Genomic DNA, 21,557 nt, shown 5'->3' on the forward strand with positions numbered 1-21,557 from the left:
AAGCGATCCAAATAATGCAAGAGACCAAAAGCCAAGACCACTCACAGGTCGAAAGAGAGCATTGTCTCGCATGGACTAAACCCCATTTGTCAACAGGTCAGCTAAGAATGCCACCTTCGAAAATACCAGACGGGGAAGGACATCAGCGGGAGAACCTACAAATGAACAAAAGATCCTCAGGCTATCGAACAACAACAGATCAGGAGCAAAGCTCACCCATGGAACGCTCTGTAATGGATTCACCAGCTGTCTCTAGGAGAACGAAGAAAATCCAATCCTCCCCAAAAAATCAACGACTAAGTGACATCGCAGGAGCAATACAGAAAGAATCCCCAAATAAGAATCCAGACATGTTAGCAATCATGTCTGCGATGACCATTGTATTAGCGCCGTTCTGTAAACTATACGAAGCCAAAAAAGAAGAAATCCATGACAACACTGCAATTCTTACGAACATGATATCTAAAATGTCACATGTAGATAGTTACATAACGGTGGTGGAAGACCGAACAAGCACTCACCAAAAGAACTGGGAAAGTAAAATTGAAGCCTTAGAAAGAAAGATCAAAACTATGGAACAATTAAACAGAAAACTAATAGTGCCAAAGACATTTCTATCACCCAAACCTCTAGAATCCCAGATACAGCTTAAGGATAAGGTAATACCTACGTCGGCGCTGGCAGCCGAGAGAAACGAAGATGACCAACTTGCAAATAAAAAAAGTGACCAGAAAAAAATAGTACAGCGGAAAGAGACAATCAGAAAGCCCACTGAAGGAAAAAAGATGGTAATGGAACAGTTGGTACTAACACTCAAGAAAACTGGGTACCAAACAGGGGAACAGCAAGACAGCGCATTTACCCAGCCATCTGGGACTCACTCAACAAGGTCACAAGGAACAGTGGAGGACTTCATGACAAACTCCGACCTAATGAATATATCGCAACATTGGGAAAAAAATGTCATTGAGATAAACGAGGACGACATAAGGATAAACAGAAAGAGTGAAGATAACAGCCAGAAAAAAGCTGTAAGTCACGTAAAAAAGGCAAGAAAATATGAGGAACAATACGGCAAAGATCAAAGTTGTTCACCAGAGATGAAGAAAAGGGACATCCATCAGAAAAATCATCGATATCCAAGTGAGGACCGCTACAAGGAAAAAATAAAAAGAATTAGACGCAGAAGCAGTCCCAGGCAACATAAACCATCAAGAGAGGAAGAGGAAAGGAAAACTAAAACAAAAGAAGAGATACAGCTATTTAAGCTAGAACAAGTGGAATCAAAAAAAGAGTATCTAATATTAAATCGACCAACTCTACTGCAGATAATAAAGAAAACGAAAACACTAAGGAAAATTAGAACTGAAGATCTTAAGCTAGTGGAACCGTATCACAGCGAAAAAAGAGCCAAAGCATATCTTCATGTAGAATCAGCACAAATCAAATACAGAGAGCAGTCTGCATTCAAAGAAATTGAACATACAGGCTTTCGCTTGACATAAATAAAAAAAGGGGAAAGAAATGAGCAGGAGACAGAAAAGAAAGAAACGCCTAAACATGTAAGACACTACCAATCAAAAACAGAGGAACTATACCGTTACAATCGTTGGAGGAATCCCAAGGTTGAAGAAGCAGCCCGGTGGACGAACCAACACTCACAAAGAAACGGAAAACGACAAAGCTATAAGAACTGGAAAGAAGAAGAAGAAAATAATAGGCAAACGACTGATCCGAAAAGGATGCATCCCGACCAGGGACATAGATCAGTTAGAAATCGAAAAGAGAGGAATAAGAAGAGCAGCGACCACAAAGTGAGTCTGGGTCAAAAGCAAAAGAGGCAAAGAATAATGCAAAGGTGTCCAACCCAGCTCAACTGAAAGGCCCATGGAACTGGTTTACATCAACCTGGAGCAAGAAAAGCGACAAATAGCAGCGACCAGGGCCGGCCTGTGACAAATCACGACGTAACAAGCGGAGTGGAGCAGCCCGAAAAGGAAAAATACAGTTTGGGATCCTGGAACACGAGAGGCCACGCACATCTAACGACAGTCAGAGACATGATTTAGGCCTATATGACATACTCTGCTTGCAAGAGACTTGGTTGACGGACAAAACCACACTCGACGGATTTTCTGTGGAAATATCACCAACAGAGAGGGGCCTGTTAGGAAGACCATCATCGGGCCTGTTAACGGCAATCAAAACGGGTTTGGGCCTATCGGAACCCCGGAAGTGGAAAGAAGCTTATGAATTGCTTGTGATTCTGACAACATAGTCTCAGTGTTGCATGAAGAAGGGAGGTGGCCATCTGAACCTTCTAGCTATAATAAACTGCTATTGGAATCCGCAACGCATGTCAACAAAAACTTTCTGCTCAAATATGGGAGCAACTATCGTCAGCTATACGAAGACTTCGACGATATTGAAATCATCATATATGGAGACTTCAATGCAAAATGCAATGAAGCATCTGACGCGAAGTCGAGTGCCAACCAACGGTCGGGTGGAATGGAAGCAACCGAGGAACGAGGAAAAGCATGGAATGAACTCATTAGTTCAAGAAATATCCAAAATATAGACTTATTGTTCCCGGAGCAAATCAACATCCCAACCTGGGAACGAATGTCCTCTAAAGCAACATTACACTACATATTCATTACTGCAGGTCTAACTACTAGTATTGAGAGCTTTAAAGTTCAAAGAACAATACACAGTGACCACAACTTATTGTCATATACCTGGCAAGGAAAGAGACTGGCGAAATTGAACTATCATGCTGTCACTGAAGAAACATTCAACAAACACGGCTCCGGCTTACAGAAGCGGACATTCAGAAAATCAAAAAGTCCTGGGACCAGAGAGTCGTTAGCAATGTGATTAACAAGGCTGATGAAAGACCGAAATATCTACCATTACTATTGGCATATCAATAGCCAGGGCTGGGAAAACGCACCAAACAAGACCAATCAAAACATGCGTATGACAAAGCGCTGGTGCAACAAAGAAAAGTGGGGCGGCGCTTGAGAAGAATGGCCAAGAAAACGAACGCCAAAGAAGACTGGGTGAAATGGCAGTCAGAAACAAAAAGGTACAAAAGCTGGCGGAAACAACACAGAGCAGCACAATATCAAAATGATGCAGAAGAGATGATGAAAAGACTATCCACAAAAAAAATCTAGCGAATTCTGGACTCTGATAAAAAGCATGAACAACAACCCCAGTGCGACGCAAACCAACGCAGTGTCGGAAGCAAAGTTGATAGAGTACTTACCAACAGAATTCGAACGGTCCTAAGTCAACCCCACCGGTGACAGAACCAGATTTCAACTCAACCTGGGTGGATGTATCAAACCCTGAGGACATAGAAATGAAAATCAGGAAGCTAAAAACATCAAGAGCTCCAGGGCCCGGCAGACTGACAAATGTTTATCTCAAACAATTTCCTAAAGAGTGGTCGTTACTTATTGGTAAGATCTTTTGGGAATGCAACAAAAAAAACAGATCCCTGAGACATGGCAGAAAGCGGTCATAGTGCCGATCTACAAGAAGGGGAGTTGTGAGGATCCCCAGAGCTACAGGCCGATAGCGCTTCTTGATATTATAGGAAAAATTTACGCAACACTTCTGCTTGATCACTTCAGGACCTGGCAAAGAATTGGTCCTTCAAAAGATACCCTCCAAACGGGTTTCCAAAAAAACGGCAGTACGATGATTAACATCATGATAATCAACATCCTTAAAGCCAAAGTGAAGGAAGGAGATCCCAAAGTATATTTGGCTTTCGTCGATCTCTCGAAAGCGTTTGACAAAATAGACCGCAATATGCTGTGGTCGAAATGACACGCTTGGAACTGTCCAGCAAAGGTCCTCGACCCATTAAAAGCTCTTCACACGCAAACTTCTATAAGAGTTAAGTTAAATCAACAAGGAACATTATCAGATGAAATCAAAGTAAACAGAGTGGTGAAACAAGGATGCCCTGTGGCCCCAGCCCTTTTTATTGCATTCTTGGGAGATTTCCAGCACTGGGAAGCAAAAATTAGGGCCTTCCCACCGAAAATTGGTAAAATCATCATCCGCAAAATTCTGTATGCAACCTGGTGAAATATATTGACGAAAACCATGTAGAGATAAACAAAAAGAAAACTAAAATTCTGGCAATCGAGAAAGCTCCTAACAAACAAACTAAACAGCTGACCTGGTTTCTCGACAATACCAAAATTGAAATAGTAACTAACATCAAATATCTTGGAGTCCAAATTGACAGCTCAGGAACAGATAAGGCCATGCAAGGCATGCTATGGGACAAAGCCAAAAGATTAACTTCGCAAACGAAAACAGTTGACAATAAGTTTGGGAAGTTCTCATTAATTCCTGCGATAAACCTCTATAAAACCAAAGTGGTACCAGCCCTGACGTATGGAATGGAAGCCTCACTGTATATCCCACGTCCGCTCTGGAACAAATTGGAAGGTCTGGTCTGGAAAGCAGTCTTAGGCTTACCAAAGTTGACCTCCATGCCGGCCATCAGAAGAGAACTGGGTTTAGTGTCACTGTCATCTATGGTCGACCAAAACGCCATGAGACTTTATAGGAAAATCATCATGGCAGACACTTTACCTGTATATAACATCATCAAGGAAGAAATCGAAAGCGGCAAATGCGAAGCCCTAAAAAAAATGGGTTGAAAACAGAAAAGAAAAGCTAACTGAAATAGCGTGCACAGAAAAAGAGCTAAAAGAATATCCGGACAGAATTAAACAAAAAATGGAAGAGATGGACTGGATACACACGACTCAGAAAGCAGTAGAGAACAAAATCCTAACTCATCTTCCTCCTACTTTTAATAAACTGAAAAAAACCTCAAAATTACTGTGCAAAATTTCCGGAAAAAAGAAAAAGAACCCTCTTCATGAAAGCGAGACTAAATCTACTGCTAACACAGGAAATCATAACAATCCGAGATTTCTAAAGACAAAAAAGGATGCCCTCTATGTAAAAAGACAGATGTGGTCGAAACACTGAAACATCTGGTGATAAACTGTCCCAATACCAAACAAAACAGATCTACCTATCTCCTACCGCTGCTACCAAACCCGTGGATGATACAGGAAGATGACTTGTGGAACAGATTAATTTCAGGAGAAACCACCAGATGGACCGTGGCCATGGTTAACTTAATGGAACTCGCATTCCGGCTGATCAACCAGACATTGACTCCACCAGAGTTCCAGCTTAGTGTAGACTAATCAAACGGATTAGCGTGAAGAGGGTTTGTGTCTGACCACATCAGAGACACGAGAGGACAGAAACTTATGATTGGACGGCACCTAGAACCGGAGTCACCTAGCTCGTTTGAAAATGTTTGATAACATTCAGGTGTTCCCTGAATAAACTAAAAAATAAATCAATAAATAAATAAATAATGCGTCTTCAAGGCACAACAAGACAATATGGTGAAGGAACAGGGAGGCCAAAACAAAAACCATTCTACTAGGCCTTGTGCCATTCGGATCGTGCAAGGGAGAGGGGAGGGGAGTAAATTCCAGTCAGGGCTGCAGGGCGTGTGAGAAAAGCGACAGAGCAAAGCAGGGAGAGCAAGGGAAAGAGTGTCCACAAGCTAAGTGTAAGGTAAGGGGCTGGAAGGGCTACACAGGTGCAGATCCAGCCAGGCTATATACCATATAGTATAAAGAGAGTATCCGACCCCTGAATGAGGATCACTTGTGGTGCATGCCTCGGTGCGTCGCCCTACCTCCTCCACACCTCTGTCAGTGTTTGCCCCAGGGCATCTTGCTTATACCCCACGATTCCTCGGAATCTGTGCCAATTCCACAAGGCAAAACAGCAGTACACCTTGTGCTTCGGCTTTGCAATCTTTCAATGCCCTTTCGAGATTGCTTCTCAATGGTTGTGTACCATCAAATGCCTGCACCAAGATGCTGCTTAAATGCAGAAGTTGCTCTTTATGAGACCAATCTACACTATTGCTGCGTATACAGTAATAGAGATAACACGTAGTAATGCACAGAAAATTCCCAAGCAGAGTTCAGACACCAGCCTTAAAAAAGAGCTGTTTAAATGTATTGGGAAGTAAGACTAGATGATACATGCATTGACTAATAAAAAAAATTAATATACATATCATAAAACGTAAAAGTCAGACACTGAAATGTCCTTTTGCTTGGAGAAATATTGTGTTGTTTATAATACCAGTTGTAACATATTCTATATTTAATTGTTAGGACATGGTATCCATGGCTGTGATATTGCAGACGTTTGGTTCAACTATATTCCTCTTGCTGTGACATCCTCCTGCCCCTAATAGATTACAATTGTATAGGTGTGATGCCAATGAACAATTACTGACAGGCAGCCAAGTAAATGTGAATATCTGCCGGTCTTGTTGGCCCTCTCCGAACTATAGGTGCATTAACTCACAGAGATCACTTTTCAAAGAGAAGTCCTTCCAAGCAATGGACATTCTTCTTACTTCAAGACAGCTTTCGATTACCTTAAAAAAGTAGGTGACGTTTCACCAGTTTGATATTACACAGAATAATGCACCCTGTGTTACCAGAAGTCTTTTTGGGGCTCTTTGAGCGGTCTGCTCTTCCTGCTTTCCAGTTTTTGTGCGTGGGCGCCATAGTGTCCTTGTCATGGGAGAAGGCATCTCGAGAGGAGTAGGATCCAGGCCAGGGCTGAAGTACATGCATAATTTAATTTTGCATGTATGATGTCTATGTTGTTTTGTGTGTGTGTGTGTGCGTGTATGTATTTGTGTGTGAATGAGAGAGTATATGATGTATGGGTGGTTGTGTGCCTGGGTGAATGAGAATATTTTTGCCCCTCCAATTAACAAATGTATCAGCTGCCACTGCGCCAGTGTAATATGGGAGTCATATTCTAATGGTGTATGTTACTTAAGGGGACTAATCTCTGCCTTCACTGGGTCTCCTAGAACAGGAAATGAGTCAAGCCAAGGAAGTTGCATTGTATCCCAGCATAAGTGGTGTTAAGCAAAGGGCCTTGGACACAGAGAGACCAACTACTAAGCGTGGCACTGTTCTGATGCAGTGCTCGCCTGTAGTCCTCAGACTGTCAGAGAGCAGAGAGCATTGTGTTTGGTAGTTGACCTTTCAGTGTCAGAGGCTGACTCCTGATCTTGACTTTGCTTGCTGACAGCAATGGGATAGCAGCTCCATTAAAGTGACAGGGCCCTGGCTCCAGACCTTCCAGACAGAAATTTCAAGATGGATGTTTTATTTTTATTTTGACTGTGGGAATTGGGCAAAGATAATGGGTGTGGGGGATGGTGTCAGGACGGCAGATTATTTTTAATGTTTGGGCAGGCAACATCGGGTGGCATGTAAGGTGGCAGGGATGACAGTATGCCATTTGTTTTCACTTTTCAGGGGGAAGGGAGCATACCAGAGAGTTGAGGGAAGGCAGGGGGCTGGTTTATGTTTGCGTTTGGGTGAGTCATAAGTCCCCATTCATGTTGTACATGCTTCTCCTATGTTCCCTTCTCTGTCCCCTACATTGCTGTTTAATGGGGACAATGTAGAGGGATGTAAAGGGGCACAGGAAGGGGGTCATGCACAATATAAAATTGTCGATAAGTAGTTATCAACAACAGGGCACATTTCAACTCGGGATTTTGAGTGGCATCGTAAGAGAACTAGCTTTTTGCTCTCATTGCCTAGCTGATGCCACTTGACACCTCTCTGTGGAGGATGTCACTCAGTACCCTTCTGGGGAATAGATATCTCTGTTGTCCACAGTGTGCAGGACCAAGCATATAGTTGTATCATAAGGGTAGATCGAGAGTGAACAGGCCGGTAGAGCCTCACCTCATGGATCGGGGGGCTACATCACTGTGCAAACGGCCATAATAACAACCATTTGTTTCAATGCACAATTCGGTAAATCCTCAACTCATGGTGCAGGGCCTACATCGGTGTGCAAATAGGCATAATAACAAACATTTGTGTCAATACACAATTCGGAAAAAGACTCACCTCATTGTGTGGTGGACTACATTGGTGTTCAAATAGGCATAATAAAAACATTTGTGTCAATGCACAATTGGTGGAGCTTCACCTCATGGTGAGGGGGCTACATCGGTGTGCAAATCGGCATAATAAAAAAATGGTGTCAATGCACAGTTCGGTAAAGCCTCACCTCAAGCTGTTGGGTCCTCATCAATGTAAAATTGACAGTTTGAAAGCAGGTACAAAGCAGTACATGACTTGATATGAGTCTGCAGGGAAAGGCTTGAAGATAAACCCCACTTACTGGGACCGAAATAAAACGTGGTGGGTATGTAAGTGCTCACCATTCAAGTTTTAGGAACAGTAAAGTAATCAATCGTAATGTGCACATCAGCAAACCGCCCCCAGTAGGGCTGGGGGCTACCACATCTATGCAGGTTGTTAGAGTCAACAGGCCTCATTTCAAGTCGGCCGGTCTGGTAAAAAAGTGCCAGTATTGATTGATACCGTACTGGCCGACTACGGGTTTGCTAGTGGGGCACCTAAAAGCTGGATGTATGGCAGGTGCCCTACCAGCAAAGAAAGCTCTTATTACTGGCACTGGTATTGACAGCAAATCCCCTCATTGACTCCTGTGTGACTCCATAAATGGTGATTAACACTGTCCCTCCAGCACTCGTAATCTGGCAGCAATGCCACCGGGCCGAGAGCCCAAAACGGTTACAGCCTTTGCCAGTATCCTGCCAGGTTTACCGCCAGGATACCGGCAAGGTTACAATGATGCCCATTGTTTGGTAACGAGTACTGTTGCTGTCATGATCAGAAAGAATCTCAAGGTCTGAAGAATATCTGTCAATGATATAAAAGTGGAGACACAAATCTGAAACTGGTGGAATCATCATAATGGATAAATACTCTAAAGTCTGATCCAACAAAGCGTGCCTGTATCCCAGCTATCTGATCTATGCATGTCAAAAAATAATAAATGTCTTATTGCCATGGCAAACATCTTGGCCATGAAATTTGATGTTAAAAATAAAATAGATGGAAATATTGGAGTTCTCTACTTTTATTTTATCCATAAGAATGTTTAAAAAGAAATCACCCGCTGCATTGAAGGAAAGAAGCCATGTTTATTCGTCTGGCCCTCCTGTATGACCTATGGCCTATATTTATTGTATTATTATTAGTATTATTGTATTTATTGACTGCGGACCAAGCTTCGGGAAGCAGCGGAGTACTTGACAAGTATTAGGAGGGAACAGATGGTAAGGGAAGCCGATCGCAAGGTATTAATACAAGGGAGCGCGGAGCTAGCATAGTTGGGAGGGGGTTGATGCGCGTGGCTTAGAAGTTATTGAATACCCATTCTCATCACATCAAAAGTAACGTGAGGGACTAGACTAAAAAGCCCCAGAAGCAAAGCCTTGATAAGCACAACACCTCCTTTTAAATTTCATAAGGGCCAGTGGCTGGTAACAGACACAAACAACTCAGATGAAGTCACAGGGACCAATTCATGGAATTATTTGCGTGGTTCAAAGTGACTTTGCACTGCCGAAAGAAACCCTGATTCATGGAACTGTGCAAAGTGTATTTTTGCAGTGCAAAGTCCGTGCAAAGTCTTTTTGTACTGCAAACATGACTATGCCCTGACTTTGCACGGACTTTGCACTGCAAAAATACACTTTGCACAGTTCCATGAATCAGGGTTTGTGTCGGCAGTGCAAAGTCACTTTTCAGCAGTGCAGAGTCACTTTGAACCGTGTGAAAAAATCCACAAATCGGGCCCACAGTCACTAAACCTGGTTGCAGACACTCATTCTAATTCTAGTGCTCTGTCCTAATTATAAAGCACACGTCCAAAAATAGGCCCTTGAATCTAGCATTGTCTGGGTTTGTAGGGACGAAGCAGGAGTAAGGATATATGTACTACAACAAAGTGGGAGAGAATTCCAGAGGGAGGAAAGGGGCAAGAACAGAAAAAAAAACTTCTCCCCATGTACAGAAGGGCAAAGTCTATGGAGCTGGGACAGCACTAATGGGAGCCGGAGTCTCAAAGATAGATAGAAAGGGTCAGTATGATTGCCACAGTACCGAGCTGGGGTTGGCTGGAAGTCTTTTTTAAACTTGCCAATGATAGTACCAATTGAAATCAAAAAACACCACGAAAGGAATGTCACAACAGTAAGGATTTTTGTGTTAAACACATTTGTAAGATTTTTATTGTGTAAAAACAGATGTCTAAGATATGATTTACATGTTAACATATTAGAGGCTGAACGTGATACACAAACTCGCATTGATTGGTTGCCGCCACGATTTATAAACATTACAACTCAAGCAAATGTTACATGTAAGCTTTTGAAAAAGGGAAGTTAATACAGTGTTAGTAAACATAAAAAAGTATGTTGTGCCGGGGTATACAGGTTCTTAGGACGTCTTTTCATGATGGCCACTCCATGGTGTCAGCAAAGCTCTTAGAGGTTTTCAAATTCACAATCAAAATCTGTCATTCTGCAGATTATGTATTTCCACTGACGATCTCTGAGCAAACAATACAGAAAACAGACATATGCACCATTAGCCAAGTTTAATTTACAAACAACCATTACAATTGAAACAATGACCTCCATGTTCACAGTGCAGGGAAATAGAAATTGTGAGGGTATTGCACATACAATATGAAGCAAAACAGATTAAATAATGTTGATCATGATCACCTGGCCAGAAGTTTGATGAGCACAGGGTGGTTAACTCATCTACCGCATTCACAGTGGAAGAAAGACTTTGGCTTCCTCCCACATGTCATGAAGTACAGTATGCGCTGGCTTTGCCATCTTCTCTGATCTCCACCTGGGAAGACTATCTCAGCTATTTTACAACATTTTTAACCACATTTCCTCAAATAAATGCACTGTAAGCAAGATAGTGATTCTGCATGACCAAATGGAGCTCTAGAACCCTAGAGTTAATATTAGAGTATTAGTGGTTCCTTATTAAAGAAGCTCTGAGAGATCATACTTTTGTGATATCTAAAAGGTGTTCAATGAACATGTAGGATCCTCATCTAGAAATAACAGGAATTCATTGGGCAATCACCTTTATTTTATGAACAGCATATTGGGATACTGATCAACCATAAAATCTAGTCCAGGGGGGATAGAGTACAGCAATACATTGAAATATCATCTCAAACCTCCCCCCTTCCCTCTGCTAGAACTAACAGGCTAAGACTCAGCAAAAACCATATAGCCGCTCTACCGCAGACTTTCCATCAATCAAATATGCCAGATGAACAAAAACTAAACTATGATTGGATATTGATCCCCTTCCAAACAAAACAGATCACAGCAAAGAAATCTGTTCATCTGCACTACGATAATCCAGAATTAGCAAACAAAAAGAAATCCCTAAGGCAAAACCTCCGAAAACGGTGAAAGGATCCCACTCCTGAAAATCTGCAGAAGAGCAGAAACGCAAAACAATCTTATAGAAACTGAAAAAAACACAAACGATGACCCTCCAACATACGGATGCGGAAGCCATGCTTTTAATGCTCAGAAATAAGAACTTGCGAACTTTATGGAATCTGCTGAATAATAACGTCTGACAGCAACAACTGATGGTCTCAAACATTAATCAGCAGAAATGGATCACACACTTTTCCAACCTTTACAAAGCCCGGAGTCCAGATGAAATTTCTTCGGATGTTTCGATTTCAAATCAATGGACCATCACTTGGGATAAGCGTATATTTCTAGAAATGATCAAAAATCTAAATGCCTCCCGAGCCCCTAGTCCTGATGGCCTGTCAAATGCCTCTTTGAAACAGGCCCCGGAGATATGGGCGAAACTAATGGATCTTATCCTAACCCTAATCAATGCAGTAAAGATGATACCTGTTACTTGGACTAGAGCAGTATTGATTCCGATCTATAAACAGGGCGATAGAGACGACCCCGCCAACTTCAGACCTATTGCTCTATTAGATCCTTTGAGAAAATTGTTTGCAACATACCTTCTTCAAAAACTGACTGTTTGGGCCAAAGAGACAAACCGCTTCGATAGCAGGCAAACAGGCTTCACGCCTAATGTGGGGACAAACGTGAATCTTTTGATTCTAAATATACTAAAACGTGAGCCTTAAGGAACAACTCCACTGTTTATGCCGCTTTCATAGACTTGCATATGGCCTTCGATGCCATAAACAGGAACATACTGTGGAAAAAACTTGCAATATGCAAATGTCCTCTGGAGATTAGCGAACCTATCAAGTTACTATATTCCAACACTTCAGTCACAATTAGATTAACAAAAGAAAGACTCACCACAGACGCAATTAGAACACAGAATGGCTTAAAACAGGGATGTCCCTTAGCGGCAACTCTGTACAATCTAATATACGGCAGACTACTCCAGAAATATCAAACCACACACACTTAATACACTGAAAATCAACTCCATGCCGATGACATTGTACTGCTAGATAAAACCCCCTCAGGCTTGAGGAGGATTTACGCATGACAGAAACATACATGAATCACAACGAACTCCTGATTAATGCCAAAAAAAACCAAATAATGACATTAACTAAACATCATAGCACAAGTCACCGATATAGACTAACGAATTTCATATTGGACAAAAAACCCCTGGAGGTAGTCACCACCTTCAAATATCTTGGTGTAATAATACATCAACAGAAAGCAGAAACAGCTTGGGTGTCTACCCTGGAAGGTAAAATTCAAATGCTGGCACGCCAAGGAGTGATGCTACATAGGCGTTATGACAAATTCTCTCTGAAACCAATCATAGCATTTTATCGCCAAAAGGTCATCCATATCACATACGGGAGTGATGCCATGATCGCTGCTACCAACATAAACTGGCAAACGCTGGAAGCCGCCTTTTGGCGGAAGATATTAAACCTTCCAAAAAACTATCCTATGACCAGAATACGGTTTGAGGTAGCATTACAATCCCTCACCTCAATAGTTCTTTGGAAACAGATGGATCTTTTGCGTAAGGTGATAAACGAAGATCCTATCCCAGCAATGCAAATCCTAAGAATAACGCTGCACGGCATGAATAATACCTGTTGAATACATGGAAGGCAACACTATTCCAACAAATGGCAAATGAAGACATTACAGTGGAAGCACTTATCAACCGCCCCAATGTGCAAAGATAAAGTTGCAACAAAATGATTGGATCAAAACAATAAAAGGGAAAGAAAGATATACCATGAACTTACAATGCTCAACTGATATTCGAGCACTGAACGAACTTCCGCACTACTTGGTACTATTTCCGGACCCAACTATCTGCACCATTTTCATGAAACTTCGACTAAATATTCTCCCGACGAGACAAAGATTATCTAACATCTGACAAATATCGAAAGCTGAACAATTCTGTCGATTCTGTATGGATAAAGATACTCCGGAATCACTGCAACATCTAATCATGATATGCCCTGCGCTGGCTGACAAGAGAGCCCTCTTCGGAGAACTATTTAAGATCTCTCACCAACAGGAGGAAGGTGACAATAGATGGATAAAGCTACTAAGAGGCCAAGACAAGAAACTGATTAACACAGTTGTTCAATTTTCTCGTGGATATCTTGGACTATACTTAAGATCCAAATCCACAGACGATGCACTGAACTGTCTGCTCCCCCTTTTTCTTTCTTTCTCTTTCCACTCACATTTCTTTTTTCCCCTCCTTTCATTACCAGTAAATAATGAGAAAAATGATCTATAAAACCTAAATGAAAAGTTTATGTATAAACTATATCAGTTTAACAATAAATAAAAATAAAAAAACATCATAAGGGATCTAATTGCTATTACTTTCTTGGAGTGTTGGAATTTGAAAGAAATTAGCACATATACCTTACATTTTGAATGGAAATATTATTTGTTAATCCATTTTGAACATGATGTAATATTTCAAGACAAAAATAAGAATGAGAAAAACTGCTAGAATTACATTGGGGAGCTGAGGAATAATCAAATTGGGAATAGGAGAATCAAATAGTACAGTTAAAATGAGTTGATTTCACTACTGTAGGAGATGTTTGTATGCTGCATTCAGTTTGTCTTGAGGATGATGTAAAGCCCAAGGCCAACAAGAATAATAAGATCGGAAAAGGGGACGTGGGTCACGACGGAAGTGAAAAAGGGAAAGCTCTGATAAAAAAAGATGATTTTACTTTTTAAAGCGGTGTATTTTGTTTTGTGATTTGTATGTCCTTTTTATGGATTTGATCCAATAGAAACTTATATGACTGACTGAAAAATATGTACCAACAGCGTTCCATGTGAGTCCTTCTGCCCCCATTCATAGAACCTCATTCCCCTGCATGTGGCTCATCTAGAAGACATTTTCTTCATGGCAGATTCTTCCCAGAATCCACTGTGTAAGAATTTGGTTTGACAAGTCACTGTAAGCGTGCGATGAGCCTTGGAGAGGAGCTCGAAAGATTCACCTCAACAAGTTTTGGTTCTCTCAGGGATGCATCTTGCCTCTAAGGCATTTATGGTAGAGAAATGGGATGCACCGTGCCTCTAGGCTATCTATGGCAGGGAGATGGAATGCACCATGCCTTTATAGCATCAATCGCAGGGAGATGGGATGCAGCACGCCTCTATGGCATCTATGGCAGGGAGATGGCATACAGCATGCCTGTATAGTATCTAGGGCAGGGAGATGGAATGCACCCTCTATCTGTGGCACCTATGATAGGGAGATGGATTCACCATTCCTCTCTGGGGCACTGAGGCTTTCGGGCGTGTTGCGCCTTATAAGACTTCAATAACATAACATGACATTCCAACTATGGCAGGGAGACGGGATGCACTATGCACCTATGGCATCTTTGGCTGGGAGATAACCAAGGGAAATGCCTTTGCATTTCCACCCTTGGGCTTAGCTGCGACCTACCACACCCATGATTCGCCAGTCAAAACAATTCTGAGGTCCAAAATGGCTTCACAGCTCAATCTCTCATGAGATGGCTGTGCGTTTTCATTTTATATTCTGGTGTTAATTGGATGGTGCAATTTTTGCAAGATTTTGTTTATTTGTTGTGTTCTTCATTTTAAAAGGACAAAGTTTCATGTTAAGTTCAGTTCACTGTGTCGTAATTCCCATTCCAGTTTATTTTATCGTTCCATTGAGTGTAGTGTCTGTGGCCATGGTCTCTAGTCCTAGACTTTGGAAAAAGCGCATGACTGCAATTACTGTTTTCATTGATTTACCACTCAACAGGATGTTCCACCATTGTGTTTCGTCAAGGGTGTGGGCGCCTTTAAATAAGTGGCCCATGTGGGTCTGTCTGTTTGAAGTTGTACCTTTACATGACAAGAGTAGGTGTCTTACTGTTTCCACAGAGTCAGTTCTCTTGCAAAAGCGGCATAGGTTCGTGGGTGAGATTCCTCCTATTGCTCAAATCTCATTAGTTTTTAGCAAATTTAATCTGACTCTTAAGAAGGTTGACCTAGTACCTTTATTTGGGAATTTAGCGAGATATTCTTCTATCATGTTCACCTTTTGTAGGTTCGCTGGGAGGTGGTGGGTTAGTTTGTTTTTCTCTGCGTCCTGCAGCTTTTGTATCCAGTCCCAAGTTTTTAGTCGGGATTTCACTTTATTTGGGTTTTCTTCAAGCTCTCTTTCAGAGCTTCCAATCTCTTTGAACAGGTCTCGGTTTTTTCGCGTCCATCCTTTCAACAAATCATTGGTTACTTTGGTTATTTCATCTCGGATTATCTCAAACAGTTTTAGTTTTGAAGTAAGAGTTTTGCGGAAGAGCATCAGCACATTTAAAAGCACAGTTGCTTTTAAGGATACCAAACTCAGTTCTCTCCTCACTGAGGCCATTGGCGTGGATGGAGGTAAGTTCAAGATTTTCCTCCAAAGAAATCCCTCCAATCTTAGCCGTATACTGTCTGGGATAGCCGGCATTGCTTCTGTACCATAAGTAATTGCTGGAGTGGCTTTCGCTTTGTAAAAGTTGATGGCGGCTAGGAGGGGGAAGTGGCCGTATTGTCTGTTTTTTCTTTTTAATTGCGAAGATAAACATTTTGTTTTTGCCCAAAAGTGTTTCTTGCATAGCTGATTCTTTCGGGTTACAGTTCAGAGTTGTTCCCAAGTAGGTGAAGGATGTTATTTTTTCCACCTTCTTCCCCTTAATGAACCAACATCCAGTCTCCTTGTGTTTCAGAGAATTTCCCCATAATCATGATTTTAGTTTTTGTGATGTTGATTTCGAGGTGGTTTTCTCTTGTATAGGCTTCTAGGGCATCAAGTCGGCGTTGGAGGCCAATAGCCATTTGGTCGAGCAGAATGATGTTGTCTGTGTAGAGTAAGCAGCTGATTTTGTCATTGCCAAGCTTAGGACGGAATGCTCTTATGGTGGTTTCATGTTCTCCGATTTCTCCCGTATAGGCATTGTATAAGATTGGTGCCAACGGGTAGCCCTGTTTGACGCCACACAAGGTTGGTATTTCTTTAGAAAGTTGTCCCACGCCGTTCAGGCGCGCTTGCATTGATGTATCAGAATAGAGACTCTTAATCGGTTTAAGATTTGAGTCTGGGCATCTCCACATAGATAACATGTCCCATAATTTTTCCCTGTTCACTCGATCAAAGGCTTGGCTTAGATCCACAAATGCCAAGAATATTTCGGGTCCACCCTCCAAGATCTTTGCCTTCATGATGCTCAGCATGAACATGTTTACCTGAGTTCCTGAATTTTTCACAAACCTCAACTGGTATGGGTCCATACGCCCCGAAGATCTCGCCCATGTTTGGGATTCTGTCAAGAGAAGGGATCCAAACAGTTTGCCTAGCACGTCTAACAGTGCTATAGGGTGGTAGTTTTCCGGGTTGTCCTTTTCGTTCTTCTTGTAGATGGGTACTACGTTTGCGGTTTTCCATGATGGTGGTATGGACTGCGGTCTGACACAGGTGTCAAATATGTCAGATATCAGTGGTGCCTATAATTCAGGATTTGTTTTTAGGTCTAGATTGGTTAACTCGTTGGGCCCAAGAGCTCGCAATGGTTTAAGTTTCTTGATTTATTCTTCTATTGTAACTTGGTCATATTCAAGATTCCATTTTGTGTCTGTTAGGGTAATATTTGATATTGTTTCACTTGCAGGTTTCTTAAATAGCTCAGAAAAGTGTTCTATCCACCTAAGCTCTCCGACATTGTTTAGGAGTGCATCTTGAGTGGTGTTTCCTGCTAGATCGATTAGGGACCAAAAGTCTCTTGTTCTTTTTCGACATAGAGTTCAGAGCGTGGCCTCAGAATCTTCTTGGTATAAGACTAGTCTGTAGTGTCTCACCCAGGAATTATAGGATTTAGTCACCTCTTTTGCAATGCCCTTGTGTTTGTCTGTTGGTCGAGTTTTTGTGATTCTTTATTTTTGACTCACAATTCTGCATTGTTCCACTAGCATCTGGTTCCCGTTATGCAAGTATGGTTCGTTTTGTGACTTTTCTTCAGCCAGGTTTGCTGGAATGGTTGAAGTAGCGGATAATAGTCAATATTTTCTAAAGTTCGTAGATCTATTGTGTCACGTGTCATTTTGTGGTATTGTGCTGTGATTGTTGTTATTGCCGTGCTGGTGAGTTTTAGCCTCGAGCCCTGGGTCTCTAGTTCAATCTGGTGATCCATTTGTTTTTTTTTTTTGTTGGTACTGCCCAGGTTGTAATAAGTATTTTGTGGTTGCTATTTGTAGTGCACCTGACCTCGAGGTTAGAGGTGACTGCTAATAGATTCCTGGAGACATAGATATGATCAATGGTCGCTTTCATGCCTTCCTGTTCCCATGTCGGGATATTTTGGTTCTCTTTACATCTTGTACTGTGTAAATTGTGTAGGTCTCTTGAACTCATGAGGTGATTCCACAGTATGCCTCTCTGTCTGCCTTGGGTGGAGTTTTGGCACTGTAAGGGACGTTTGTATCTTTGCCCAAAGCATCCTGTCCAATTCCACTTCTTAGATTTAGGCAATGTGCGTTCAGGTCACCACAGATCAGGGTTTGAGAGATATTGTGCTGAGCAGTGGCTTCATCTATAGTTTGTTCAATTTCTTTCAAGAAGGTCTTGTCGGTCTGGGCTTTCGGGTTCCAATAGGTGTTAATTAGCAGCAGGAGGGCTTTCTCCTCCTTTCCTCCTGCGCTTGCTTTTTGATTTCTTGAGATCGTCAAAGCTAGGATGAAGGTATTGTTCCTCAGAATTGTGTCCAACTGGAAGCCACTACCTGAACGTATGGCTATGAGTAACCCTGCTGATGGTCTACCTTTGAGACCTTTTTTGGCCGGTGAGATGAAGACTTCAAAACCATCCAAAGTCAGTGGGTATAGTAGCCATGTCTCTTGCAGGCATAGCAGGTTGAATGCTCCTAGGTTTACGTCACCTTGTTGAGTGAGATGCAAGAAACCTCGAGTATTCTAAGATCCCAGGTTCACCGTTCTGGATTTTGATGAGTTTGTAGTCTTCGTTAATTCTCTTTGAATGTTTCCTGATTTTACTTTTTGTGGCTAGGATCGTTCTGTGTTTAATAAGACCTCTGGGATCCATGCCCATGCCTTAAGCTCTGAGTCTTTCGAACTTGTCACTGTGCCTTTTATGAGTGTGCATAGAACCCTCCAGGAAAAACTGCATAATCATGATGGTTTGGTTGTTAGCATAATTGTCATGATTATCTGTAATGCAGTTGCACATGCCCTGTTCCTGCAAAACATTGACGCTACTGTAGCCACTCCATTGCCATCCTTCGAACTAGAATGGATGTTTATTAAAGACATCACCTGTGGATATTCCGATGTGGTGTATGCAGTATTTACAAAAATCTGCATACTTTACTGCCAACAAGATGCTAAAGCTATAATAATTGAGAGATACTCAGATTACCACAGCCAGTCACTGTAATTACCCCATTCAGTAATTGTGGCACAAAATCCACACCATGTATAATAAGGGCCTACGTGTATATTAGATACCTTTGTTGCCTTTTGTTTTCCTACATTAATTAAGCAATAATCCCCTAGACGGGGGAGGGGAGGAACTTCTTCAGCAGGCTCTAAATGCTGAGACTAAGAAAAAGGGCAGAGTGAAGCGAGGGTCATTAATAAGCTACCAGTGCCATTACTTGCTGGTAATGCCCCCCTTCCCCCAATGAGGAGGTTAAAGATATTAGTTCCCCAGTTAAAGATATAGGATGTTAACAGGGTATATGATGTGATATGAAATAGCATTTATAGTGCGCCTATACACAAGTGTTTCAAGGCCGACACGACAAGGGAGAGGGGACAGAGGGAAGACAGAGACAGTGATCCTACTAGGCCGAGTGTCATTCAGATTGCACAGGTGAATGGGAAGAGGAAAAGTGCAGAGTGGGAGGTGGGTAGGGGACAGTGCAGAACATGTGGTAATAGAATAAATGACAATAAGAAGTAGGGGCAGCTGGTGGCAAGTGGAGGGGTAAGTGCAGACATCAGGAGGTGTCAAGTGCTGGTGGGGGACTGTAGGGATACAGAAAACAGTTCCTAAGTGTGGGGGTTGCCGGGGAGACATTGCAGGTGTGTAACTGGCAGGGGAGGGGACCTGGGCCCGAGATCAGATGGTGGCCAGGTAACCAGTACAGTTTAGCCAGAAATTCAGCAGGGGAGAGGAGGAGAGAAAGCAGATGCAAAGAGGAAGGTTTTGTGGTGCTTCCGGAACCCGAGATGGACCTCCTCAAGTTTCAGGGAGGCAGGGGGGCTGTTCCAAAGGGAGGTCTCAGCTGAGGAAAGAGATCTACCACCAACTCGTTGCTTGGACAAGCGACTGAACCTGAGGGATTTGGAGGCGGATGAGCGAAGAGCTTGAGAAGGGAGATATATACGAAGAGAGAGTTGAAGGTATTAAGGCCCCAGGCCCCAGAATGTCTTGTGGACAATGCAGAAGGTTTTGAACTTAATCCTTGCAGACACTGGAAGCCAGTGTAAAGATTTCAGTCCTGGAGAGATACAATCCCTGGGCTTGAGGCCAAGGACAGGTCTCGCAGTCCTGTTCTGGATGAGTTGCAGAGGGCGGAGCGTAGAAGCAGGCAGATTAAGAAGGAGGCTGTTGCAGTAGTTCAGCCTAAAGAGAAACAGAGCTCTGGAGACAGTGAGCTTCTGGGGGAAGGAGAAGAAAGGAAGAATACCTCTAAGGAGGTGCAGCTGGTAGCAAGATTTCCTAAAGACATCAGAGATGTGAGGAGAGAAGGAGAGTGTGGAGTTGAAGATGACCCCAAGGTTTTTTGCCTCGCAGGTGGGAGCAGGAAGAGGGCCAAGAGAGGCCGGCCAGAGAGTGACAGGAAAGGAGGGAGCGGGTGTGCCGATGAGGAGAATCTCAGTCTCGCTGGCATTAAGGCAGAGATCATTGGTGGTACACCACTCCTGGATAGCAGGCCGAAGGTAGCCTGAAAATGAGCTGAGTGTCATCCGCATACCACTCGAAGTTGGGGCAGAGAGCGGCAATGCGGTAGGCAAGAAGTGTCAGGTATTGCTTGAATAGCCAGGGCGAGAGGTTAGACCCCTGGGGGACACCACAGGTGGAGATAAAGATAGAGGAGAGGAAGGTCCCAAGTTGGACCTGAGAGGGTCGATCAGAGAGGAAAGAAGTCAGCCATGCCAGGGCCTGACAGGTGATGCCCAGTTTGTCACAGAGAAAGTTGAGCAGGATTGCATGGTTGACCGTGTCAAAGGCAGAAGACGCAGAAGCAAGATGAGGACACAGGGGGTGTTGGAATCAAGGTTTGAGAGCAGGTTTTCACGGATGTCCAGGAGAGCAGTTTCCGTGCTTCTAGCAGCTCTGATGCCAGACTGATGGTCATGAAGACAGCCAACATATTCAGTGTGAAGAATAAGCTGGGAGATGGCCAGCTTTTCCAGGGGTTTGCCCAAGAAGGGAGAGATGGAGATTGGGCGGTAGTTATCTGGGCAGGACGGGCCAGCAAAGAGTTTCTTAAGGAAAGTGTGCACAAGGGAGTGCTTTTGGGGAGATGGGAAGACTCCAGTTGTGAAGGAGTGGTTTCAGAAGTTGGCCAGAGCAGGAGCCAGGGAGTCAATGTGGTCCTTGATTGTTTTGGAGGAACAGGGATGAACCTGTTTTAATGAGACTTTCATAGATCGAACTTGTCTAGAAACCTTGTCTGGGGAGAACAGGGGAAAGGCAGAGAAGGAGGGAGGGGAGGTGGCCAAAGAAGGGCCAGAGGAAGAGCAGTGGGTAGATGGGAGAGGGGAGAGGAAGAGAGATAGGACAGGATTTCCTGAGTTTTAGAGATGAAATGAGAAGCCAGCGCCATGCAGAGGGCCTGGGAGGGGACAGGAGAGGTAGAGACTGCCGCAGGATTGGCCAGTTCCTTGTAGATTTTAAAGAGTTCAGCCGAGTTGTTAGATGCCGCAGAGACGCAGACTTGGATGTGAGCTCTCTTCTTGGTGCGTGCAGAGAGCCGATATTTCCTTTGGATCAGGCGGCAGGCCAGTTTGTCAGAGGATGCACCAGAAGCTCGCCATTTCT

General features: G+C 42.9%; 1 protein-coding gene across 1 annotated transcript in view; it reads right to left on the reverse strand.

The window, feature by feature from the left end:
- Positions 1-10,191: 10,191 nt before the first annotated feature.
- Positions 10,192-21,557, reverse strand: part of DPT (dermatopontin) — a 316,698-nt gene continuing 305,332 nt past the window's right edge. Inside the window, exon 4 of the mRNA XM_069636472.1 lies at positions 10,192-10,544. Within this exon, the coding sequence (XP_069492573.1) occupies positions 10,478-10,544 (67 nt within the window). The 3' untranslated portion in view covers positions 10,192-10,477. The remainder of the gene's footprint in view (positions 10,545-21,557) is intronic.

This window comes from Ambystoma mexicanum, chromosome 7p, assembly GCF_040938575.1.
Source record: "Ambystoma mexicanum isolate Mex_15411 chromosome 7p, UKY_AmexF1_1, whole genome shotgun sequence".
Taxonomy (NCBI): domain Eukaryota; kingdom Metazoa; phylum Chordata; class Amphibia; order Caudata; family Ambystomatidae; genus Ambystoma; species Ambystoma mexicanum.